The sequence below is a fragment of the Myxocyprinus asiaticus genome, chromosome 12 (assembly GCF_019703515.2).
Source record: "Myxocyprinus asiaticus isolate MX2 ecotype Aquarium Trade chromosome 12, UBuf_Myxa_2, whole genome shotgun sequence".
Classification (NCBI taxonomy): Eukaryota; Metazoa; Chordata; class Actinopteri; order Cypriniformes; family Catostomidae; genus Myxocyprinus; species Myxocyprinus asiaticus.
The window spans coordinates 19,524,319-19,550,939 of NC_059355.1; the positions used below are offsets into that span (position 1 = coordinate 19,524,319).

At 37.6% G+C, this 26,621-nt stretch overlaps 2 protein-coding genes across 4 annotated transcripts in view; one reads left to right on the top strand and one right to left on the bottom strand.

The window, feature by feature from the left end:
- Positions 1 to 5,085: 5,085 nt before the first annotated feature.
- On the bottom strand, positions 5,086 to 16,065 carry anapc11 (APC11 anaphase promoting complex subunit 11 homolog (yeast)). 3 transcript variants are annotated; one of them, XM_051712140.1, is made up of 4 exons: positions 16,003 to 16,065; positions 5,653 to 5,766; positions 5,374 to 5,515; positions 5,086 to 5,253 (listed from the first exon to the last, which is right to left on the bottom strand). In XM_051712140.1, exons 2-4 carry the CDS (start codon positions 5,759 to 5,761, stop codon positions 5,238 to 5,240), a joined length of 267 nt encoding a protein of 88 aa, XP_051568100.1. In that variant the 5' UTR covers positions 5,762 to 5,766; positions 16,003 to 16,065; the 3' UTR covers positions 5,086 to 5,237. The 3 variants fall into 3 exon arrangements, with proteins under 3 accessions (XP_051568100.1, XP_051568101.1, XP_051568102.1); XM_051712141.1 differs by lacking the exon at positions 16,003 to 16,065 and adding an exon at positions 5,891 to 5,914; XM_051712142.1 differs by lacking the exon at positions 5,086 to 5,253 and having other exon boundaries at positions 5,370 to 5,515.
- A 571-nt stretch (positions 16,066 to 16,636) lies between these two features.
- ccdc40 (coiled-coil domain containing 40) overlaps positions 16,637 to 26,621 on the top strand; it is a 54,727-nt gene continuing 44,742 nt past the window's right edge. The window contains exons 1-9 of the mRNA XM_051712038.1: positions 16,637 to 16,727; positions 16,936 to 17,020; positions 17,331 to 17,446; positions 17,652 to 17,735; positions 17,856 to 18,075; positions 19,241 to 19,398; positions 19,641 to 19,763; positions 24,815 to 24,936; positions 25,053 to 25,296. Of these exons, the coding sequence (XP_051567998.1) occupies positions 16,662 to 16,727; positions 16,936 to 17,020; positions 17,331 to 17,446; positions 17,652 to 17,735; positions 17,856 to 18,075; positions 19,241 to 19,398; positions 19,641 to 19,763; positions 24,815 to 24,936; positions 25,053 to 25,296 (1,218 nt within the window). The 5' untranslated portion in view covers positions 16,637 to 16,661. The remainder of the gene's footprint in view (positions 16,728 to 16,935; positions 17,021 to 17,330; positions 17,447 to 17,651; positions 17,736 to 17,855; positions 18,076 to 19,240; positions 19,399 to 19,640; positions 19,764 to 24,814; positions 24,937 to 25,052; positions 25,297 to 26,621) is intronic.

Sequence of the window (26,621 nt, forward strand, 5' to 3'; positions counted from 1 at the left end):
CTTGAGTGGCCCAGCCAAAGCCCAGACTTGAACCCGATTGAACATCTCTGGAGAGATCTGAAAATGGCTGTGCACCAACGCACCCCATCCAACCTGATGGAGCTTGAGAGGTCCTGCAAAGAAGAATGGGAGAAACTGCCCAAAAATATGTGTGCCAAGCTTGTAGCATCATACTCAAAAAGACTTGAGGCTGTAATTGGTGTCAAAGGTGCTTCAACAAAGTATTGAGCAAAGGCTGTGAATACTTATGTACATGTGATTTTAGTTTTTCGTTTTTTATTTTTAATAAATTTGCAAAGATTTCAAACAAACTTCTTTTACGTTGTCATTATGGGGTATTGTTTGTAGAATTTTGAGGAAAATAATGAATTTAATCCATTTTGGAATAAGGCTGTAACATAAAATGTGGAAAAAGTGAAGCGCTGTGAATACATTCCGGATGCACTGTGTATGTGTATATATATTAGTAATATAGTCTAGGGTATATGCCATATGCTCACCTATCTTTCTTAGGATTTTGCGTATGCCCACCTAAAACAAATAATGATACTTATGGCAGTCAGAACAACGAGTAGGCTTTTGACCTGGAATATTTTTAATCTACTACCGCCATGCCACAGCACCGTTGAGTGAATTGTGTGTGTTTTTAATAAGTTTACAGAGATTCTCTTCGCACGGAGCTGCAGGAGCGCAACTGATGGCACAGGCAAGACAGACAGTCCAACTAAGCTGATCCACCAATCAGATCATTCATTTCAGAAGCGATTGGATATTTGCTAACCAATCATATTTTCCATTTCAGTAAGGGGCGGGACATTTCCAGATGCACAAGCATCCCTAGAGTAACTATAATTTGCACTGTAATTTTATTTCCCTGTTAAATGTAATATACATTTAAATGTAACTTATGCAATTAAACAGTGAAAATACTGTATGTTGTTGCACCCATGCTAGTTTTTGATGCTCTTTGCAGATGCTGGACAACTGTCCCTTAATTATATCAAATGTCTTTTATTCTTTTTGCCTTTTACTGTTGTCGGTGGTGCCTTTTTCTCGTGTTATCAAATCATTTTAATTTATATTATTTTTAAGTATAAATTCACAGTATGGCCACCTCTTCAGACACTACTACACCACTGTGTGTGTGTGTGTGTGTGTATATATATATATATATATGTATATATATATATCATTAATTCCAAACTTTTATCTTACTACTCACTCAAACCAGCAAACTGTATGCACGTCAAAAAGCATGTGAGGGGATGTTTTTTTTTTTTTTTTTACTCTGATATTCACCTACCAGCCCAACAAAATTAATAAAACTGCCCAAAAAACAAAACAAAATAATAATAAGTATTTTTCAGCAATACCTTTCTTCAGATGTTGCAGGCCTTTGACACAGAAAACATAGGTGAGAGTAGGATAAGATGTGCTTGGGGGTAAGTTGATCTGTATTTTTAATATGGATTAATTCATCATGGATATATAGTAACAGGGACAGTTTAGCAAAGATTTGTTTATCCAATAATCAATGCAGCAATGCAAGTATTTGGCATGTACTGTTCATTGAAGCTGCTAGTTGAGGACATGTGAGGGGTCTGTTTCTCAGACTAGAGACTGATGTACTTGCTGTGCCTCTGGACCGTTCACTTCTCTGTCCTGGTTAGATCCAGTCTGCTTTCTTCTTAAAAACAGTAGTGCATGAAATAGCCCTCATCTCTCAAAAGAACAAACAGTAGACTGATGAATATCTGGAGAAATGTGTCTTTTTGGCCATTTTTAAAACCAAAATTTGACTTGCTTACTTTAGAAATTCAACTTAATGTGTACTTTATACTCAGCAACTAGAAAAACACAGTGTTGCAATGCCCATAATTCACTTAGTAGCAAAACTATTCTAACAAAAAGAAATGTTTCTTGAGCACCAAATTAGCACATTGGAATTATTTCTTTAGGAATATGACTTATTATTTTTTGAGTTTACTGTAAAATATTACTGCTGAAAATGTGGCTTTGCCATTATGGGTAACATTTAATTTTAAAATAAATTTGCAACATTATGTTTTTGGCAGTATTTTTTTATTTATTTTTTTTAATCAATTTAATACATCCTTGGTAAACAGAAGCATTAATTTATTTTTCAAAACCAAAAATGTCTTAGTGTTGTAAAACTTGAATGGTAGTGTGTTTACAGTTCATGACTAAAATAAGTACAAAATGTTGGTTGTTTTACCAGGGGTTCAACTGGCCTCCAACATTATTTTTATTCTCTGGTATATAAGATTTAATTTTCATGTAGCACTTTTGTGTATTTTTATTTCTGAAAATCTATTTAAACAAAAATTTACCCACCCACGTGCTCTAAACCCGAATTACATTTCTGTGGAACACAAAACCATTTTAGGCAGAATATTTGCCTCAGTCACCATTCATTGTCATTGCATAGGGAAAAAGAATCAATTAAAGTGAATGATGACTGAGGCTAATATTCTGCCTAACATCTCCTTGAAGTATGTCATCCTTTTTGGATGTGATCTAACAGACATCTGAATTCCATTTTTTTTTTTACTATCCTTGGTTTAGCACCTAGAAACTTTGCTCACTGTCCACAAATTTGTTTAAAAGATATCTACCAAAGATTAAATATTCTGAAAATTAAAGCTTTTAGTTAGTTTAATATCAATCAGATATCAAAAGATACAACTCAAAGACTTGGAATAGAACAATGTATTATTATTATTATTATCACTAATATGTAATTATGCTCCTGTTTTTACTTGGGGAAAAAGCATGGTCACTTTTGTCATACATGTTATCTTATCCTTTCAGTCATTAGGAGAAGTGTACCCCATACCTTGATTTCATTTCATCTTAAATACAAGCTGGCTCATTTTACCCCACTCTCCCCCATGGTTTCATAAACCACATAATCAGGGCCCAAGCACCGAAATTGTGGAGACCCTATTGTTCTTTTTAGGATTATTATTATTAGGGCCCAAGCACTGAAAATATGGAAGCCCTATTGTTCTTTTTAGGATTATTATTATTAGGGCCCAAGCACTGAAAATATGGATGCCCTATTGTTCTTTTTAGGATTATTATTATTAGGGCCCAAACACTGAAAGTTTGGAGGCCCTATTGTTGTTCTAAGGATTATTATTAGGGCCCAAGCACTGAAAGTGTGTAGACACTATTGTTCTTCTAAGGATTATTAGGGTCCACGCACTGAAAGTTTGGAGGCTCTATTGTTCTTCTAAGGATTATTATTATTAGGGCCCAAGCACTGAAAGTGCGGAGGCCCTCTTGTTATTCTAAAGGATTATTATTAGGGCTGAAGCACTGAAAGTGCAGAGGCTCTATTGTTGTTCTAAGGATTATTATTATTATTAGGGCCTAAGCACTGAAAGTGCAAAGACCCTATTTTTCTTCTAAGGATTATTAGGGCCCAAGCACTGAAAGTGCGAGGCCCTATTGTTCTTATAAGGATTTTTCTTTATTCTTTTCAAGGTTTTCGGTACTTTGGGGGTACTTAACATGCGTGGGGGGTGGGGCTCTGTATAGCCACCTAGAAGATGGGCATGTTTGGGGGGCTCTGTAGCACATCCCTTTTGAGCTACAGTCACCAATTTTTGTGCACATATAGATCTCATCAAGCCGGACAACTTTTGTGCTGACAGTCATAAGCTCCGCCCAACAGGAAGTCTGACATTTTGGATTGTTTGAAAAATGCATGCTCTGGAATTTGTAATACTCCTCCTAGGGATTTCATGTTACAGGTACCAAATGTGGGTGACATCATGCCAAGACATTGATGATGCTAAATTGCAAACTGATTTTTGATATATCGAACGGTGTTGCCATGGCAATGCGATAATGTCAAAAAATGGGAAAAAGGAAGTGTCTCATATCTTCTGCGTGCATCGTGTGATTTACATCAAAATTTAGCCAAATGTTTGGCCTTGTGGGCTGATCACATTGATGTGGCTATTGTGGGCCACAGTCGTAGCGCCACTAACTGGCGGAAGGAAGTTTGGCACTTTTAACAGACTTTGAATTATCCCCCTTATGTTTACCTGAATTGCTTCAAAAATATAATAAAGTCAAGATGGTGCAGATTTAAAATTCTAAAGGGATTCTTGATATCTTAAATACTGTTGCCATGGCAACGCATTAAATGTTATTATTCCTTTTTATGTGTATTCACATGTTTTTGAGGTACTTGGCATGCTTCAATTTTCATGATATTTTGCGCACACATCAGTTGTTGGCCATTAGGCCTGGGCAAAAGTTAACACATGGGTGTGGCTGGGGAGCTCTGTAGTACCACCTTTTGACAAAAGTGGTGGGGTCAGTTTCTTCTATGGTCATATTATTTGCTACATATTGTTCTCATCAAGCCGGACAACTTTCAAAATTACAGTAATTAGCTCCACCCAACAGGAAGTCGGCTACTTTGGATTGAATGTGCATTTTTTGAAAATTACAGGCCTTGAACTTTTAAATATTCCTCCTAGGTGATTCATGAGACTGTCACCACATTTAGAAAACATTATGCCAAGACATTGAAGATGTTAAATTGTGAACATATTTTGATATAGCGAATGGTGTTGCCATGGCGAGGCATTAAATTATTGGCGAAAAATGGGAAACAGGAATTGTCTCATATCTTCTATGTACAATGTATGATTTAGATCAAAATTGAAGAATTCCCATTTGACTTCATCAGGGCAAATCAGTGAAATACTGGTATAGATCTTAACAAATATGCATATCACATTCAAAAGTTAATTACATTCCAGACTTCTAAGCTAAAAGTCTAGACATACCTATCATGTTTAATGGATATTTCTTTATCCTGTATTAATGAAGGGTTAGTGGGATGTCTGTTTTAAATCAAATTTGAAATGGTGTGATAAGCTTAAGTTTCATGTTCATGACAGTGTAGTCCCTAATTTTAGATATGCACAAATGCTGAGCATGGACAATGTCCTGTGACCGATCATTATTTACAGTGTTAACAATATAAAATTACTGTCCCTTGGACTGGAGAGCAGTCATATGTTATTTCTATAGTTAGCCATTTAGCACAAAGCCTTACCATGTCATTTTTATTTTACTGTATTTTATTTGGTAGGATATGTAATCACAGCTGTACTTTAGGATGTCACATTTTATTGTGTAAAAACAAACAAAAAACAAATAAAAGCACCAATCTGTTTGTGTACTCGATCTCCTCAGGAAGTTTCTCCCCTGAATGAAAGAAAGAACATCCATTATTGTGACAGTCATCCAGATATGTTTTAAAAAAAAAAAAGAGTCCACAAAGGTTATAGTAAAAATCAGAGTGTGGTGTTTGACTGGTGAGCTCACTCTTTAAACTTCCACTCCTGACGGCACATGGGGCACTGCTGCTGCACCTGCTGTGAGTTCAGCCACTTCAGGATGCAGTGCATGTGGAAACAATGAGAGCACTGACCCCAGACCAGTGGGCAGTCGTCTCCTGGAACCTTACCTAATTAAACCAGAGAACATTTCATTGTGTTACAACAGTGAATATATATGGCAGTGGCAGAATTAGGGTTTCAAAAGAAAGCAGTTTAGGTGCAGATGGCAGTTTTGTCTTTGATAAAGTCAGATTAGGTCACTCACAATCTGGACAGCAGCCATTGAATGGTGCTCGGCAGATGCCGCAGTTTTCATCATTAGCCACCCACAACCAGGATGCCACACCATTCCACTGCTTAATTTTTACCTTCATCTTCTCTGGAGATTGACAAAATATGGTATTAGATGGTACTCGTTCAGTGCCATGGTATACCATTTTCATATACCGTGGTATTAAGGAATAGTTCACCAAAAATGTAAAATTCTCTCATCATTTACTCACCCTCATGCAATTCCAGATGTGTGACTGTTTTTTGCAGAACACAAATGGAGATTTTTAGAATATCTCAGCTTTGTAGGGCCATACAATGCAAGTGAATGGTGACCAAAATTTTGAAGGTCAAAAAAGCACATAAAGTCAGCATAAAAGCAATCCATACGACTCCAGTGGTTTAATCCATGTCTTCAGAAGCGATATGAAATGCGTGGGTGAGAAACAGAAGATCAATATTTAAAGAGTTCACCCAAAAAATTAAAATTCTCCTATCATTTACTCACCCTCATGCCATCACAGGTGTGGATGACATACTTTCTCTTCAGCAGTACACAAAGATTTTTAGAAGAATATCTCAGCTCTGTAGGTTCATAGAATGCAAGTGGATGGTGATCAGCACTTTAAAGCTCCAAAAAGCACAGAGTCATATTAAAAGTTATCCATACAACTCCAGTGATTAAATTAATATCTACTAAAGCAATATGATCGCTTTTGGCATGTAACAGATCCATAGGAGTCCTTTTCACTATAATTGTTAACTTCTGGTCGCTCTCAAATGCGCATCCATGAGGGGAATCAGTTCACACTGCCTCTCTTGTGACGCAAGCGTGCTAGAATGTTCAAATGAAAGCAAAGCGAAAAAAAGAAAGCACAACCAATGAAACTTGTGAATAGCGTTCTCTTTTAAACAAATCAAGCTGCACTTCCGGTTCTGTCATGTCAGTTCTCACGTGTACATGCCAATGCATTTACCTCACGCGAGAGGCAGTGTGAACTGATTCCCCTCATGGACACGCTTTGGAGTGCGACCGAAGTAAACAATTACAGTGTAACGGACTCAAATAGGGATCTATTTCTCACCAAAAGCGATCGTACCGCCTAGATAGTGATCACTGTAGAAAAAATTAATTTAACCACTAGAGTCACATGGATTACTTTTACTATGATTGTCTGTGCTTTTTTAAAGCTTTAAAGTGACAATCACCATCCACTTGCATTGTATTGACCCACAGAGCTGAGATTCTTCTAAAACTCTTCGTTTGTGTTCAGCAGAAGAAAGTAAGTCATACACAGCTGGGATGGCATAAAGGTGAGTAAATGATGACAGAATTTCCATTTTTTGGTGAACTAACCCTTTAAGCCCTTTTTTACTATAAACTCTCCTCCCTGCCCAGTAGGTGGCGATATGCACAAAGATTGTGAATCGCCAAAAACAAAAGAATGTGAAAGTAGAGACTGGTAGTAAAATAGGACTTAAATATTTGATTTGTTTTTCAACCACACTTATATCGCTTCTGAAGATATGGATTAAACCACTGGAGTCGTATGGATTGCTTTTATGATGACTTTGTGCTTTTTTGAGCTTCAAAATTTTGGTCACCATTCACTTGCATTATGAGGACCAACAGAGCTGAAATATTCTTCTAAAAATCCTTATTTGTGTACTGTAGAAGAAAGACAGTCATACACATCTAGGATGGCATGAGGGTAAGTAAATGGGTGGAACTATTCCTTTAATACTTCAAAGTACATATCTTAAAAAATAAACAACATAGAATTAACATGGTACATGGCACTACTTTGATACCATGTCCCAGGGATGCAAACACATGGGAGGTGAAAAAGCTGAGAAAGTCAAAGCAGGTGTTCCAGATGTATATTTTCTAGTGGTCAACCGATATGTTTTTTTTTTTTTTTTAATGGCCGATGCCAATATCCAGAGAGCAGGGTGGGCGATAGGCAAATACAATGCCGATATATAACACAATTTAATATAGTAAATAACAAACATAAAATTGCTAAAAAATAATAATAATAAACTCTTATTTAGCACTATATTTACTCAATTTCACACAAAACTTTAACTTTGTAAAAAAGAATCTAAAAAAATAATATTGTATTTTAAATGGTTGATAGCAGTTTCTTCTGATTTCTGTTTAGTCATCAGATTGTAGTAATTTATTTGCACATGAAGAAATTGTTCATATATTAGGAAGAAGGAAATAACAGTACACACAGTTGTCCAGCAACCATGGATGGCATGTGCACATTAACAATCGCATTTTCTCAAAACATGCCAAATCAAACCAATTGTACATACAGTGCATAGTGAATAAGAAATTTACTTACAGCGCACGTGAAGTGCTTTTACTTTGAAGTTGCACCAGAGACTATTTAACAGAGACGAGCCACTTTTATTAAAATGAATGGAAAAAAATTAGAACACCCAACTGCAGCCAATGGTCAACAGATATAGATAGGAAGTCCCGCCTTACAGGTAAAAGAGCCAATCACCTTTTAAATACAGACGTCGCCTGTCAATCAACTCGAGAACGTGCATGGGCATTAGCTATAACACCTGGGAAAATTGCGTTTTTTAGCATAATCTGAGGTAAAGAATCAACTTTTATGATACCAGTGTTGTCAGATTTTACTGCTGATTTGAAATATGTTCTTTGATCGTAATCTTGACCAACCGTTTTGGAGATTTTGGTCTTTCTTCATTCAAGTAGATAGGAGCTGCACTTTCATGACTGGAAATAGCCTCCCGAAAGCATTCCAAACATGGCCTACAGTGGACTGACTTGCTAGAAAAGATTTGGTTGCACTCACGCGCTCATGTTTAACCAGCAAGAGCAGCAATCTCCTGACAGTTTAATCGGCCTGGATCGACTGCTTGGATTGTCGTCAAGATTTGTGAATGAGAGGAACTTTTGATCCTGTGCCTGGTTGCATAAAGCAGTTTCCCTTAAACTTAAGGGTGTTGCAGAAAATAACCCTTAAGTATTACTATAGGTTTTCCCTTAAGTATTTATTTTTCACTTAAGTAATCCCTTAAAAATCGTTTAGTGTTGCATAAAGCTCCTTACTGTCATTTTCCTAAGTATAACATAAGGTTTGGAAAACTTCACCTTAAGTGTTACACCGATTCTAAAAAAGAAGAAATGGCTGAGCTTTTGAGGTGAATTTGTCACGATAGGGAGAACCCTTTGGAACATCTTAGCGATGATAAACTGTTGCAGGAATACCGATTTGACCATCGCGCAATATAGGAAATTGCCTTGTATTTTTTTTGCAACTGGGAGTTTCCATTCGGTAGTGGGAAATGTTTTCCACATACATAAATCGTCCATGAGTAGTTGTTCACCAGGTTGTAGGAGCCCTTTGCCGTCGTTTAAACCAAACAGTTAAGTTTCCGTCTCAACCTGAACAGGAGTCATTCAAACCAATTATTTTTTTCGGAAAGCAGGTTTTCCTCGCATATGTGGTGTAATTGACGGCACACATATCAGGATACAGGCACCTCGGACACATGAATATCAGTACATGAACAGAAAAAAACTATAATTCAATAAATGTGCAATTAGTGTGTGACCATCTGCACAAAATCACAAATGTTGGTGCATCGTGGCCCGGAAGCACACACGACTCTGACAGAGCGCAAGATTAGGAAAGACTTTGAAGCTGGAGCGCTCAGTGGCCTCCTGCTCGGGGACAGTGGTTACCCCTGCCGACCATGGCTAATGACGCCCTTCATGAATCCCCTCAACTCTGCACAGGTATGTAAATTAAACATAATGAAACACTTATGTCTATATATGAAGGAAAATTAGTCCCTAAAAGATTTGCATGGGCAGAATAAGATTTTTAAAAATGTCAATCAAGTTGTAAGTGTAAGATATTATTATATCTAGTATTGTAATAGTTTACATTGGTGTATAACGTGTTGTGAATCTGCATCTATACATATTTTCACGAGATAAATGTGATCTGTATTCTTCCAACTTTAATTTTTGTGCTCTTACACTTTTGGCACATTTTTATTTTCGCCTAACTATAAGGCCAAAAAGATCTGCAACGGTATGATCAGCAATTTCAGCACAGAGAGAGATCCATGAGCGCACTGAAAGTTTCGCAAGCAGGGTACATTTTGAGTGTGAGCAATCATTCTCTGAGCGAGAGAGCAGGGAGAATGGCATCGTTGAGATCCTTCACCCTTTCTTCATTAAAAAAATTGCTGATCATACCTTTGCAAATCTTTTTGGCCTTATAGTTAGGCAAAAAAAAAAAAAAAAAATATTGCCAAAAGTGTAAGTGCACAAAAATGAACGTTACAGATCACATTTATCTCGTGAAAGTATGTATAGTTGCAGATTCATTGTCTCCACAGTGAACTGCGTGTTGAGCCTTCAAGGGCTTGCAAAATTATTGTTGCCTGTGTTATACTGTTCAACCTTTCGAAGATGTATTCTGTCTTTGAAGAGGAGGGTGAGCATGAGGAAGAAGAGGGTCATGAAGCAGTAGAAGAGCATCCGATTCCTCACCAACAGGCAGATTTACTACAGGCTGGATATACTGTCAGAGATGCCATCCTGAATGCATTCTTTAATTAGCCTAAGAGACATAGTATTATTACTACTACTACTACTACTATTATTATTAGTAGTAGTAGTAGTAGTATTAATAATAAAATGTATTATTGTTATTAGTAACAGTAGTAGTAGAATTATTAGTGTTGTTAATTTACTATACATTGTTATTAATGTTTGTTATTGTTATTTGTATATTGTTATTATATTTATGATTGTTATTTTCCTGTCACGTTGTAGCTGCAAAAGTTTGTTGTTCAGAATGATGCTGTACAGCTCCTGATTTTCCTTCTTGAGTTTTTCCATCTCTAACTGCAGCTTTTCCTTCTGTAACAGCAGGACATCTCTCTGTAGTTCCACCACCTCTTTTCGCATAGCGGCTGGAGAGGGTGTGTGCGGCTTTGTGGAACACATGCTTTCTAAGTGTTTCTGAGAAATTAAGAAATAGTCTACCAAAAATAATACTGAGGCTGTTCTAAGTCTAATTAACCATAGCCTTCAACACAATTTTAGGTTAAGATAGAGCAACAAATCCTCACTTAGCTGTTGCTTGGTTTGGCGCTTTCACACTGGCAGTGTTTAACAGCTGCTCTTCCCCACAGTGCTGAAAAGGTCTACGTATGAAAGGAATAATATATATGACCAGTCTGGACACACTTGACTGAATTTATGTCTCTCATGATCTTAAAATAATCATGTATCGGGTAAGCCACTAGTTAAAATTGTAATTTTATGCTATGCTGATACGAGACATTAATGTTGTCTCACCCTGTGTTACACTGATCCACTGGCTCAGTTTCACTCTCTAAACCGCCAGGGATACCAGCCAGGACAGGTGAGTCTGCCCCAAGGATGTCTTGCACCATCTTGGTAGAGTCTGATAACTCAGCTAGGGGTGGCCTCCACCTGTTTATCAATTTTGTTGAAGATAGCCCTCTTTGATACTATATTGCAACAAGTAAACGTACACACCAATATGGTGCAGTGACGATAATACAAACTTAAAGTATAGTACAGTTTTATCTTACCAGTTTTGCTGGACTCCCTCCTATAAAAGCTCAATTCTTTTTTTCACGACCACAGACATGTTTTCATATTTTAATGACTTCCTGAACAGTCCTCTTTACACCGAGATTCCTTGCATTGATTTTTTCCGTTATTTCCTCCAACAGTTTCTGTTTTTTGGCTGCTGGATTAAATTAGCTTTTTAAGGGTGTGTTCACACTTGGTTGGTTTGGTTCGATTAAAACGAACTCTGGTGCGATTGCTCTGTTATTGAGGTTCATTTGAACAAGTGTGAACGCTGTCACCCGAACCTTGGTGAGCACCAGACAAGCAGACCGAGACCGCCTGAATAGTGGGTCTCGGTCCGCTTCCAAACAAACTCTGGTGCCGTTCGATTGATATATGAATGAAACCTGGACCAAAGACATCTAAACGGACCAAAAACTGTAAGTAATTTGCCTAACACTGACCTCAAGCATACCTGGTTCTTCTCATCATAGGAGCTATGTTGCCCATTACAGTTCGGTACAGGCGTCGGAACCGCCGTCAGCTGTCCTTGCAGCATATTTTCGTTTGTGTGTGCAACGGAGGAATTCCTGGCGCTGTTTTGACTTCTTTACACATTTTATTAGCTCTTCGTTTGTTCTCAGCTGGTAAAAATACCACCATATATATATATATATATATATATATATATATATATATATATATATATATATATAAAACGAGCGCATTTCGCCCAGCACCCATCATTGTTTTGGATGATTGGAAAGTTCCGTCAAAAAATATACGTCATAAAAGCTGTCCAATCAGGTTGTGACTTTTTCCTGATGCCTTTGGTTTTGTATCATTAGGTTCGGTGTTAAAAATGCCAATGTGAACGCTAAGCAAACCAGGACTAAATGTATCATTTTCTTTTTTGGTCCGGACCAAGAGGACCAAGAGAACCGAACTACAAGTGTGAACACACCCTAAAATGTATTTTCCCATACTTATCTAAAAGAATAAATTTCTCCTGTCAAATTTGGTTTTCTTTTTTGTTTTACTTATCCATTTTTACGTTGGTTTCTGTCAAAACTAACCGCTTACTGGGTTAACATATAGCGTGTCCATGGTAACAGTAGAATTTGTTTACGGAAAAACCTTGCTCACTCTAGTAAATCCCTTAATGGTTTCAAAACCTAAGAGAATTGTATAAGGTAGGGCAGACCGCTGCGTAATTTGGGCCAGCCCATTGCTTTGCAAGTACTGGACCGTCCTACAGGCAATACAGGCGGCCACCCTGGGCTCCAACATGCCCGCGCGGACCCCATTACAGAGGCTGTCTTGTTTGGAAGGATGTGTCCTCCGGAGGTCGCCTTTGTCGGCTGCATACGTCATCGAGGCTGTCTCGTTTCAGAAAGCAAGTAGGACATTCCGAATGCAGCCTTCGAATGTGACTTTCTTTCACGGGAATTCTGAGGATGCATGAGGTGTATCGTGGGCACTCACAACCCACAATTCTTTGCTTCAGCGGAAATGTCACAAAAAAAATTACGCCAATTTGCACGTAAATATGATGTTCAAACACAAAGAATGTTAATTCCCAAGTAGAAGTACCTCAGTATATGGGTGCAGAGTATATCATATGTATAATTATATTAATATATAATTAAAATAAAGTATTAGACTAAAAGTACAACTGTAAAATCTATTTTCTTTTCTCTTTACATCATAACTCTCCTAAAATGTACCTCATACATTCCCTTCTAGAGGGACTTTGTTCCCTTCTCACTCAAAGCGCTCGTGCTTGTTAAAGAGTGGCGTGCTGTCATAGCAACCATGTTATGTTCCGTTTACCCTACGAAGGCCGTCTTGTTTAAACGAGGCTTGTTTAAAGGAGGACGCTCGGTATACTGCAGCCTTCAAAGGACGCCTAGCATGCAGCCTTCCAAACAAGACACAGCCAGAGTGAATATTCAACAAACTTTGAAAATGATTTTTATTTTGAAATTACTTACACATCGTAGCGCATATCCGTATGTGCGCATTAACACCGTATCTCACATGGACCTTATTATTTGACATACAAATCACAATAATGGTGACAACCAAAGACAACATTAAGTATAAGATGAGCTCTGAATAATCACAGAATGATAAATAACTGCAAGTTAGAACAAATACAATAACAGCAACGTATATAAAATCTGCAAACAGTAAAGCTATGAGCAGTACATAGTAATTTGCATCATTTATTCATACCGCAGGGAGATGAAGTACGGCTTGCTGAATAATGCTCACGCCTGATACAAATGCAGAAAATAAGTAATGAAAAATATTACTTTGTGGCTATTTGAGTCTTTGAGGCTTACTTTGTTTAAAGGATAGCAGAAACAGTGCTTGTCAAAGCATAGGGCTTTTCACTTTTTCTCAAGAATAATCTGGGGAAAGAATGAAAAAAAACTGCAGATATAAAAACGTAACAAACTCGCATAGAGTGGAAATATGAGCAATTAATCTGCTAAATATCTGCAAAGTTCTACACTTTAAGAGGTATGTTTATTTTGTTTTACATATTTATATTTGTTTATGTTTATATTTATGTACAATATTTTTTGAATAAACATTTACACAGTTATGTGAGTAATTGACATTAAATGTTAAGCATTGTCATCAGTGTACTGCTGTGTGACACTTGTCACAGCACCTAAAATACACACTTTCTCTTGTACTTACATTTGAACCTATATCTGTTGGTTGGGAAAAAAAGTTTTCAGACATGTTATTTGTCTGAGCTATAAAGTGCTTTCTCTAAAAAAAAAAAAAAAAAAATCCACTCATTACATTTACAGTTTTTTTTTTCTTCCTTTTTTCACCCAGTTTTGTAATGCCCAATTCCCAGTGCGCTTTTAAGTCCTCGTGGTCACGTAGTGATTCGCCTCAATCCGGGTGGCGGAAGATGAATCCCAGTTGCCTCCGCGTCTGAGACCATCAACCCACGCATCTTATCACGTGGCTTGTTGAGTGCATTGCCACAGAGACATAGCGCATGTGGAGGCTTCACGCCATCCACCTCGGCATCCGTGCTCAACTCAACACGCGTCCCACTGAGAACGAACCACATTATAGCGACCACGAGGAGGTTACCCCATGTGACTCTACCCTCCCTAGCAACTGGGCCAATTTGGTTGCTTAGGAAACCTGGCTGGAGTCACTCAGCATGCCCTGGGATTCGAACTAGCGAACTCCACCACTGGATTTCACTAGTTCGAATCTCAGGGCATGCTGAGTGACAAATTGGCCCAAACTGGTGGTAGCCAGCGACTTTCACCACCGAGCTACCCAGGCCCACCACATTTACAGTGGTTTTAAAATTCTGACAGTTTGTGCACAGTGGGGCCCGTTGACTAGCAGTGAATAGAAATGTCTTTTTTTTTTTTTCAACACAAAATGTTTAAATTGAGCCAGAAAATCTAATCAACGAGTTGGTGTGTTATGGTGTGGTTTGTTGGGCCGCTCTGAAAATCCAGTGCCACTTTTTAGTCGCAGTCTGCTCCTGGTATAAGGGCTTATATGCAAACTCTCAAGTCATTCCCTCAGGTAAGGGAAATCATGCATTAAGTGTAGAAACTTGAGGTGCTTTATGCAACCAGGCACTAATAGGGAAGTTTTGATTCTGGCTGATAGAATACGCGCTTCAGAGGAAGATATTAGATGAGCACTCGACGGGAAGAAAATGCTGGATTTTCGTGAGGTTCATGAAATACATCTGTTTAAACGAAATATCTGCATATTTGCAGATGGTATATAATATAAGTTTTATTGATATTTGCCTTTTATCATTAGAAAAGTGACAGGGAACTGTTGAAGAGAGACTGTTAGAATACGTGCTTCAGAGGAAGATATATGAGCACTCTGCTCAAGTTGTGTGAGGTTGGTTTATTATATCTGTTTAAACGAGATATGTGAATATTTGCAGATGGTATATGATATTAGTTTGATTGATATTTATCTTTTTATCATTAGACAAGACAGTTACAGGGAACTGTTGAGGAGAGAGAGGGAGAATGAAACAGGCGAGCACTTTAATATTATGAGCTCAAACGTGTCTGATGTGGATATGCGGACCGTTTAAATGAGACTGTTGCACACCGGTCTATTATTGTAGTAACACGATGGCACATAACAAAACGAACTGTAACTGGTCATTTATATGTCTCAGTCGCTTCACATGCAAGCAGGCGATTCTCAGCGCCCTCAAGAAACAAATCGGCCTCGTGATATATCGGTCGACCACTAATATTTTCAGTTTATTTGTTTGTTTTATTTAAAGCTTTTTGTTGTAATTTAGCTTGTTTAGGTGTTTAAACTTAAAGTAACTCTTTCCAGTGATTTTAATGAGGAAAATGCTACCAAACATTTTGGGCAGAATGGTGAATAGTTTGCATCCCTGATGTCCAAAAAGCATGTTACTTTTTGTTAGAGTAACAAGAAACAAAACTGCGTGGTGTCCTACAACACTGTGACTTAAGCTATACACACATAAACGTGTCATATAATTTTCTGAAAATATTTTAAAATAAGCAGCACAAACAAGAGCTGTAAAACCACTCAAAAAGCAGCTCTCTAAACATATTCACACTCTCAGGCCATATATGAGTGAATAAGCAAATGGTCTGTAAACTCGAAAATAAAATAAATGCAAACATAAGATACTGAGTACAAGAAAGAAGAAATAATTAAACTGTGTTTAAACGTACTGACCCCCACAAGTATGATCACATCCTCCATCTGATTCGCGCAAAACAGCTTCAGCTTCTTCCACGCGCGCGCTGAAACCTACTATAAGCACAACACCGCCATCTATTGTGTGGTAGGACGCACAGCTAAATATATCTTTAAACGCTTCTCATTGCTTTCAAAAAATCTTTTAAAACCTTAACGACAAAAATAAAATAAAAAATATTTTCGTTAAAAATAATATTATATGTATAAGTAAATGTTTTATTTGATGTATTTTGTCTTGTACAGAGGAACGCATCCGGAAGAGTAGCGTTTCCAAGCAACAGAGAAGCAAAGAAAACACTGCAGGTCTCGCGCAGCTGTAGGGTTGGAGAATTAACACAGAAAAGTTTATTTAAAGACATAAAATAATGCCCATGATTCAGTTGGCGAACCGCCTTGTTATATAGCCAATTTACGAGAACTGAGAAAGTGAAGAAAAAAAAACATTAGTTCATTACAGCTCTACTACTGACGCAAAGGCAAGAGAGACAGGTGATAATGTCAACACTTTAACAGTGTATTATCCTATTCGATCTATTTACGTTTATTTTCAAGTGTCTGTGCATTTATGTTATTTTTATTTGTTTATGTATTGTTTTAGAGACATGGAGAGTGGTGGAGGTCTGCAGGAGGATCAGATGAACAGGCAGGAATTGACTCCTCACCGTCCTGATGAAGTTACTGAACTCACTGTGCCTCAAGAGGTCTAGAGTTTCACCTAAACCTTTCATTTCCAACAGTTTAAAACTAAATAATGTATACGACTAATTAGAATACTAAAGAATTTCATAGATATGGTATCAAAGATGATTCCAGTGCTTTTTTTCACCTTTTAGCAATAGGGCAAACCATATGAACTGAAGTGGTTTATTTAAGATTTTAAAGTGATGGTTTTTAATTATTTTCTCATAGGCTGGATCGATGGAGTGGTCAGACAGGCATGGAGGAGGCACTGATGACCCTGGGGCCAGTAGACCAGTGCTGTTGGCCAACTCTGGTGTGTGTCATGACTAATGAGAACAGAATAGAACAGAATAGAACAGAATAGAAAAGAAAAACTGTTTGTATGGACTAAAATTATGAATGAAATGGCAGTACTGTTTTCTGTTACAGATCATATACATTTAGTCTGTTACGAATCATAAACTTTTATACCTTTAGAGTAGTCAGTGTTTCTTTATCATGGCAGAATATCAGCTTCATACACTCATTTATTCGTCCTATCCAAAAGAAAATGTAAATAATACAGATGGAAGGATTTGCTCCTAATATTTAATTTTTTAATTTGTTCATGTATTTGCTTTTAGACAACATGAGGTCACCTGTGCTACCCCAGCACTCCCTCCTGCTGGAGCTCAGCGGCAGTGACGCAGAAGGGAGAGTCAGAGAGGAAGAAGAACTTGTGGTGCTGGATCCCGAGCATGTGTGTAAACATGATAAATTATGTTAAATGTACTGTATCTTAAGCAGTGTCTGAATACCTTTATTCTCAATGTTATTTTGAAAGTGTAGTATTTATCATCAATGGCAATCTTAACAATCTCTTGGTTCAGAGTAGTTTGATGCATGGACCCAGATCTAATGTTTTTTTTTTTGTTTTTTTTTTTTTACCATTTTGTACCCATCAGCCTCTAATGAAGAGATTCCAGTCTGCATTAAAAAAACACCTCAGTAATCATCTTCAGAGACTGAACCTTGAACTTTGTGAGAAGGTAGTACCAGGGATTGATGCACTATTTTCCCTTAAAAATTACTGATTCTGTTTTGAAGATATGTGCTTGCACACACACAAACAGAGGTAAAGAAAACTGATCAAAACTGCTGTGTCGCAGATGGTAATGGAGAAGACAGAGTCTCAGAAGCGTCAGCAACTTGCTGAAGAGGTGTACATGGTGCAGGAGATGTTGGCTAGACTTCAGGCATCTCTGGAGGCCACTCATGAGGCCAATGCCCAGGCTGCTGCCCAACGGAGACGGGCCCAAGATCAACTGGATGGAGTGAAGAATCAGTACCAAGCCACAGCCAGTCAGGCCAACAAACAACGTACACAAGGTAAGAATTACACTGATTGAAAATTGTGATTTCCAGGCCTAGTAAAATGTATGGAAAATAATAAAATCTTAAAAGGATAGTTCACCCAAAAATGAAATTTCTCTCATCATTTACTCACCCTCATGCCATCCCAGATGTTTATGACTTTCTTTCTTCTGCTGAACAGAAATGAAGATTTTTGAAGGATATCTCAGCTCTGTAGATCCATTAAGTGCAAGTCAATGGTGGCCAGAACGTTGAATCTTCAAAAACCACATCCAAACATCCAAATCATCTGAAGCAATTTGATAGGTGTGGGTAAGAAACAGATCAATATTCTTGTCATTTTTACTGTAAATCTCCACCTTTGACCAGCCCCGGCCAGTAGGTGGTGATAAGCATGAAAAATGCAAATCACCAAAAAACAAAAGAATGTGAAAGTGGAGATATTAAAAAAAAAAAAGGACTGAAATGATCTGCTTCTCACCCACACTTATTATATCACTTCTGAAGATATGGATCTAACCACTCGAGTCTTATGGATTACTTTTATGCTGACTTATGTGATTTTTGGAGATTCAAAGTTCTTGCCACCATTCACTTGCATTGTATGGACCTACAGAGCTGAGATATTCTTCTATAAATCTTCATTTTTGTTCTACAGAAGAAAGAAAGTCTGGGATGGCATGAGGGTAAGTAAATGATGAGAGAATTTAATATCCCTTTAAAAAGTCATGGAAAAGTCATAACAATTTTTATAGTGAATACATTTTTTTAGTTCCTCTAAATTATTTCATCAGCTAGAATTTATCTTTTAGACTGGAATCTTTATATATTTAAAAAAAATAAAAAAATAAACCTTATCGAGTAATCATGAACAAACTTAATTGTTCAGAAAGTGTGGGAACACTACAGCAGAGAGGATAATCCTCTCACAAACAGCATCAGACCCTGAATAAGCCTAAATCTTTGAAGATAATCATATGTTTAATGAATGATAGCTGCAGCCATACATTATGTTTTGGCTGTATTAGGTGCTGTCAAAATAACTTCTTTTTTTTCCTTCATCTCCTGTTCTTCATTAGTGCTGATCTCTCAAATAGCTATGCTGTTCTCCTCTATCCAGTCTATCAGAGGATCAGCAAAAATGAAAATCTTGCCCTGATCGCCTGTGCTCTCTTTATAGTCTCTGAATTACAGTCTCAGGTGGACAGCTTTGCCCTGAATCTGCTCTACATGCAGGAGGTCAACATTGATCTGCGCTCGGACATCAAAGCCATTATAAACGCTTCACACAAGGCCCAGAGGGAGAGAACTCAGGCAGAGGAGCATAAACACCAGCAGGTTGAGCTATGTGGCCTATACGGTATACTGTATGATCAAATGTTACAATGTACCATGTGTTTTGCTATTTTAACTCTCATTCATGACTTAATGCAGTCTGGTATGATTAATTAAAGCAGAAAATGCTAGCTCTGCTGCTTTAATGTGGAAAATTTTAATCAAATGATCAAATCAATAAAATCAATTCTCACCAGTGCACTGAAGCTCATACAAATATTCAAACAACTCTTTCTCTTTCTCAGGATCTTTATGTGGAGCGCTTGACCAAGCATGTGGAGAAGCTCTCAGAGCAGATCTCTCTTTATGAGGTTCAGATCATCGCTCAGACTGAGGAGACGAAGGCTGCAAAGGATGGTCTTTCGGAGGTTAGAAACCTCTGCTCGTGTCTAACAATCAACTCTGCACTGACACATTTTTTATTTTTCAATGTGAATTCACATTAAAAGGAGTCAGACAATATTTTACATCATTCCTTGGCTCCTAATAATAATTTTAATAATGGCTTGTATGGGTGAGTGGTACGAACAAAATCTTATGAAGGTATTAGTAATTTTATATCAGGGTTACATCATAAATAAAAAAAGTTGGCTTTAGTTGCAAATTCAGTGAAAAAATGGCTTATATATTAAATAACCACGTGGCAATGCCTATTTTTGGGCAGTCAAGTTCATTTAAAGGGGTCATGACATCTTCTGATCTTCTGATATATAAGAGTTCATTGTACTATAAAAACATACTGTAAGTTTTAAAACTCAAAACTTCCTCACTGCAAAAAGACTGAAACGACTCATTTTCTACTTCCACATTGTGATGTCACACTAGCTATGTTTACATGCACTAATTTTCATCAATCCGAATAAATTCAATCCGATTGCAGATTCCGAATGTACTGTTTTTATGTACCCTAAACTTTGCAATACGATCCAAATATTTGTTTACATGTGCATTACATGTATTCCGAACAAAACTTCTGCACATGCGAAGAGCGACAGTCGTTGTGTACTGAAAAAGCGGAGAAAAGCTGAGAAAGGCACCGCGCATGGCACCAAAGTCCGTAATTGGCATTTTTGTTTTGTTGAGATATCTAAGTATCTAAACAAAATATGCCAGAAGCAATAATAATGGTGGAACGGAGCATTTAATAATTAAAGAAAAAAAGCAATTTAAAACAGCATGAGAAGGGGTTCTTACAGTATTAAAGAACTGTCAGAAGAAGAGTTTTTACTCTTGTACGATATAAATAGCATACGTTTAAAACCTAGATATTATTATTAATAGGTGATCAATATTTTTGTGGGGGTTTTTTCAAAGTCTACTCTGACTCTGGGTAATAAATTAAACATGAGTTTTGAGGAAGATGTTTAGGCGACTTACTGTGTTCACTTTGCATCATCTCTTGTAAAAAATAGTCTTACATTTATTACTCTCCTAATCTGTCACATTGTATCGACTGTCACATGGCAAAGAAGAAATGCTTTAGAATTTATGGTTACAATGTGAGGAAATGAGTGAAGTTGCATACACGCAATGGAACACAAAACGGCGTATAGCTGCACCAGCTGCATAAAGTCTCTATTAAGAATGACACAGCATTCTTTTTTGCTTTATGTCATGTCAGGATCACATTTACTGTATGTGATGCAGAATATTCAGTGTGAGCCCGCATATCCTTAACAATGTGTGTTGTCATTGCTTTGTATAAATTACGTTCCTGCGACGAGTATCATGTATGAACATACATACGCACCACTGCATGCGCATGAGTGCAAGGTATTTTAGAATCCGATTGAGAAAGAAGTCAGATGCAAAAGTTTACACAGCTAATATTTTTCTCAAGTTCAATCGGATAATTTTTTCCAGATTGAGGTGTTTACATGAAGGCTTTTCAATCCGATTGTGCTATCAGTCGGATTATAAACAGATTATTTGGTTGCATGTAAACAGATTTTTTTGGTAGACATTTGCATCTGACTGCCTTCACAACAACACATCAACGCACACTTTACCTTTAATTGATCCTTCGTTAAGCCCTGCCTTAAAAGCGCTTCTGACCAATCCTGTATTATAAACTGTTGCCCTGCCATCATTACTCTGACACACGTTTGCTGACAGCGAATGGAAGTAATGTGTGTTTGAGTACTTTTAAGTGGGATTTTATCAAAATAATCCAAAAAATGTCAAACACGTTGTCGCCGGTGTCGTGAGAAATCGAGTCTCCCCTGAAATCAAGTCTCCCTCTGACGTCACAGCAATTCCATTGGCTGAGGGACCTATTAATGGGTACTATATTCACTGCCTGAGTAGAAATCCTTTAAAATCGTTTTATGATGTACACTGGTGGCCAAACGTTTGGAATAACGTACAGATTTTGCTGTTTCGGAAGGAAATTGGTACTTTAATTCACCAAAGTGGCATTCAACTGATCACAAAGTATAGTCAGGACATTACTGATGTAAAAAAACAGCACGATCACTAGTCATGTTTTATCAAATCTAAACAGGCCCCATTTCCAGCAGCCATCACTCCAACAACTTATCCTTGAGTAATCATGCTAAATTGCTAATTTGGTACTAGAAAATCACTTGCCATTATATCAAACACTGCTGAAAGCTATTTGGTTTGTTAAATGAAGCTTAAAATTGTCTTTATGTTTGTTTTTGAGTTGCCACAGTATGCGATAGACTGGCATGTCTTAAGGTCAATATTAGGTCAAAAATGGCAAAAAAGAAACAGCTTTCTCTAGAAACTCGTCAGTCAATCATTGTTTTGAGGAATGAAGGCTATACAATGCTTAAAATAGCCAAAAAACTGAAGATTTCATCCAGGTGTACACTACAGTCTTCAAAGACAAAGGACAGCTGGCTCTAACAAGGACAGAAAGAGATGTGGATGGCCCAGATGCAACTAAACAAGAGGATAAATACATCAGAGTCTCTAGTTTGAGAAATAGATACCTCACATGTCCTCAGCTTCTTTGAATTCTACCCACTCAACACCAGTTTCATGTACAACGGTAAAGAGAAGACTCGGGTGCAGGCCTTATGGGAAGAATTGCGAAGAAAAAGCCACTTTTGAAACAGAAAGCCAAAAAGAAAAGGTTAGAGTGGGCAAAGAAACATAGACATTGGACAACAGATAATTGGAAAAGAGTGTTATGGATCTTAACCCCATTGAGATTTCGTGGGATCAGCTAGACTGTAAGGTGCGTGAGAAGTGCCCGACAAGACAGCCACATCTATGGCAAGTGCTACAGGAAGCGTGGGGTGAAATGTCACCTGAGTATCTGGACAAACTGACAGCTAGAATGCCAAGGAACTGCAAAGCTGTCATTGCTGCACATGGAGGATTTTTTGATGAGAACTCTTTGAAGCAGTTTAAGAAGTTCTGAATTTTTTTTTCAAATTGTAATAGTAATTTTTCACGTTATTTCTTTCTTTTTATATCCCCTTTTCTCCCAATTTGAAATGCCCAATTCCCACTACATGCTAGGTCCTCATGGTGGCGCAGTTACTCACCTCAATCCGGGTGGTAGAGGACAAATCTCAGTTGCCTCCGCTTCTGAGACCAACAATCCACGCATCTTATCATGTGCTCGTCGTGCATGACACCGCGGAGACTCCGCATTTGGAGGCTCATGCTACTCTCCGCGATCCACGCGCAAATTACCACGTGCCCCATTGAGAGCAGGAACCCCTAATCGCGACCACGAGGAGGTTACCCCATGTGACTCTACCCTCCCTAGCAACCGGGCCAATTTGGTTGCTTGGGAGACCTGGCTGGAGTCACTCAGCACACCCTGGATTCGAACTCGGGACTCCAGCATTAAAACTCGCTGAGCTACCCAGGCCCCAATTTTTCACTTTATTAATATCCTGACTATAAATTGTGATCAGTTGAATGCCACTTTGGTGAATTAAAGTACCAATTTCTTTTCATAAGAGCAAAATCTGTACATTATTCCAAACTTTTGACCATCAGTGTATGTCGATATAACTTTGTAAATACAACATTTAATGACTTTTAAACCATAAGTTACATATAGAAATATATAACTGAAGTTATAGATTGTGAAATTTGTTTGTGTTTTTCAGTTAGCCTAGACTTCAGTGACATGTTATCACGATAACATGATGTTTTTACTCAGGCATTACAAACGGTTACCCCCATGGGGACTCCATTTACCGGGCGGACTCAATTTACGGTATCATGACACCGGGTCATTTGTATTAGTGACACAAGTTACCCAGAGAGGATATACGCAGTGTTTTTCTTTCTTTAAAAAAGAAATAATATACAAATCTTTAAATAAATCTGGAGAAGAGCATGTTATGGATTAAACTGCGTTAGCCCTCATTCCCAAATGAACTTAACATCTGCAACGACACCTACATTTGCTCCAAGCTAAGTTAAAGCTAATAACTGAACGTTAATTCATTTATGTATAGATTTAAGTCATAGTAAAAGCGATAGTAAATAGCATCAAAATGAGTGTTATGAGACGTTATAAACAGCTTTGTTTACTTACGCTTATGCTATTAGATGTGTAATCTGTTATCTCTTTTCAAGTGATTGTAATAGTCATTTGCCTTGAATCTGATTTACTGTCTCCACAGTTTTTAATCAAATTACTGTGTAATTTAACAATATATTTAGCAAAAAACTTCAAATAAATATGTATTACAATGTCACTCTTCATACCAGCCCATGTAAAAGTATTATGCATTCCGTTTATGAGAATATTTTGCCAAAAACCGCCCTGTCCATGGCAATCTCCCATTCATTCTTATGAGGAGTTCTGCAGAGCTTGTCAGAGTGAGTAACTATAATGAGCTTAGCAAAGGGTCAGTTACTTCCATAGCCCTGCCCAGTAGTGGTGAGCAGTGAGATGGCAAAGAGAGAGCAGATCAGTCATGAGCAGAGAGCCAATAATAGTCTTAAAGGAGAAGCAGCCCCAAAAACTAGTGTTTCTGACTAAGGGTGTGAACAAGGATGGAAAACAATCATGTTTTACAAATATATGACTGTTTTTTGTGCAAAAAACTTTACTAAGCGAACCTCAGGGAACATTAAATGTATAAAAAAAAAAAAAAACATGTCGTGACCCCTTTTTTTTTTGGAACTTGATGGACATAAACCAAAAGATGAGATTATATATAACAAATGAATGATATGTCTGGCATGCAAGAGTCATGCAAGAGGCGATATATGCACACCTGTGAACGCACTGTCTGCATTTTAATTCAAAGAGTTGAATTCTATATTAATATGGCTAGTTGCAATGTTACTCGGCAGCCGTAAACAACTAAACTCCAATTCACATTGTGTCTAATAATACCCCATAATAGGTTATTCCTTGACACACAGAAGATGCCATCATTATTATATACATGTTGCACCCATTTCTGTGTGTGTGTAGGCACAGCTGGAACTGGACTCTCTGTTTGTCGAGCGTAAACAGTTACTTCAGCAGTGGAACAGCAGCCTGTTGATGATGAGAAAGAGGGATGAAGCTTACACTACCATGCAGGAGGAACTAAGGTATATAAAATGCTCATAGTGTGTGTGTGTGTGTGTGTGTGTGTGTGTGTGTGTGTGTACTGTTTATATGTGACACAGACAGCTATATCGACCTGTATTGACTCTTCCTCCTCCAGGTTGGCCAATGATCATATGCGCTCTCTGGACACAGAGATTGAAGGCTATAAAAAGTCCATCACACTGGAGGAGGAGCAGAATGAGCGTCTGACTCTGCGTCTGAACCGAGCCCAGACTGACTGCACCACTTCACGCAAACTCATCACACAGTCCCAGAACCATCAGGAGATCCTGCAGGCTCAATACAGCACATACACCCGAATGTTGCAGGAGACAGAGAAAACCCTCAGCACACTGCGTGGGGTACCTCATTTACATCAGCTTACTGCACAAATATTTCACAATATTTCATGTTTTATACTGTTCATAACTGATCTTTGTGCAGGTTAATGAGCCAGTCATGGGTAATTTCCTGAGTGGCTACTCTGGGTTTCAGAGATCTAAGACTGCTTCCACACTTGGTTCGATTGCTTGGTCCAAACCTGAGTTTGATCCCACCTCCCTGCCCCCAGAGATTTCTTTTTACGTTTGCTGCATCTGAATTCCTGTACTTTTATACCAATTTAGTATGTACTCATTTTGGATGAAGACCATACTTCTCGACCGTTATAAAGTATGTTCTTTAGATATGCAGGTGTGTAGTATACATTATATGCGTTACTCGAATGTTGTTAATAACTATATTATAACCACAAGGAACAACTTCCTTGGTCAATTTATTCTAAGAAAAGACAATTATTCTAAGACAAGCAGCAATGAGAAATGCATTATACCATAATAATTATAACCAGAAGCATGCAAAAATGAAAATCATGCATGGAACTGTGAAAAAAATTGCTTTTTTTTATTGTCCAGCCAAAGGTGGATTATAAAATAGTCTCACACCATTTTCTCTGAATCTGAGTCAAAACCTGTCTGTCAGAGTACAGATCATAGTCAAGATTTTGGTCACATTTAAAAAAAAAATAAATAAAAAAAAGGAATTCTGCCTTTACAAATAGTGTTTCACCTTAGCAAGTTAGGCCAATTGCTTTCATACTTATAGCAAACCATATCAGTGTTGACATGAATCATACCCCAGATAAGCCATACACCTTTTCTAGCAGACTTGGACATGTTTATCTGGTTCTTACCTGTGTTCAGAAAACAACTTTTAGACCAACTAAATGAACCCGATCTTATGTAAAAGGGTATGTTCACTCTGTAATGTTGTTGCGGACACTGGCAATGACAAAGATGATGACGAAGAAGTAGTAAAGAACCCAAGTGCAGATTTATTCCAGCAGTGTATCCAAAACCCTAACTACAATCATAAATAAACATAAACATGAACTTGACATAACATAAACTTTGCTTGGCATAACTAGACTTGACATAAACTTGAATACACAACCAAAGTTACAAACAGTCAATACCTGACAATGGACCATGGAAAACATGAGGGTTAAATACATGACATGGGAGAACACATGACAAAGATAACCAATAAACACAAAGAACTCTAAACAAGATAACAAGACAATCAAACAATGAAAACAAGACACATGAACATGGAGGGAAACATGAAATCACATGACAAGGGAACCACATGACATGAAACAGGAACTAAAAATTTCAAAATAAAAGAC

Excerpts from the sequence above, each read along its gene's own strand:
- anapc11 (XM_051712140.1), bottom strand. The coding sequence starts at position 5,761 with ATGAAGGTAAAAATTAAGCAGTGGAATGGTGTGGCATCCTGGTTGTGG. Across the intron at positions 5,516-5,652 it reads CAATGGCTGCTGTCCAGATT|GTAAGGTTCCAGGAGACGAC; the intron begins GTGAGTGACCTA and ends TGGTTTAATTAG.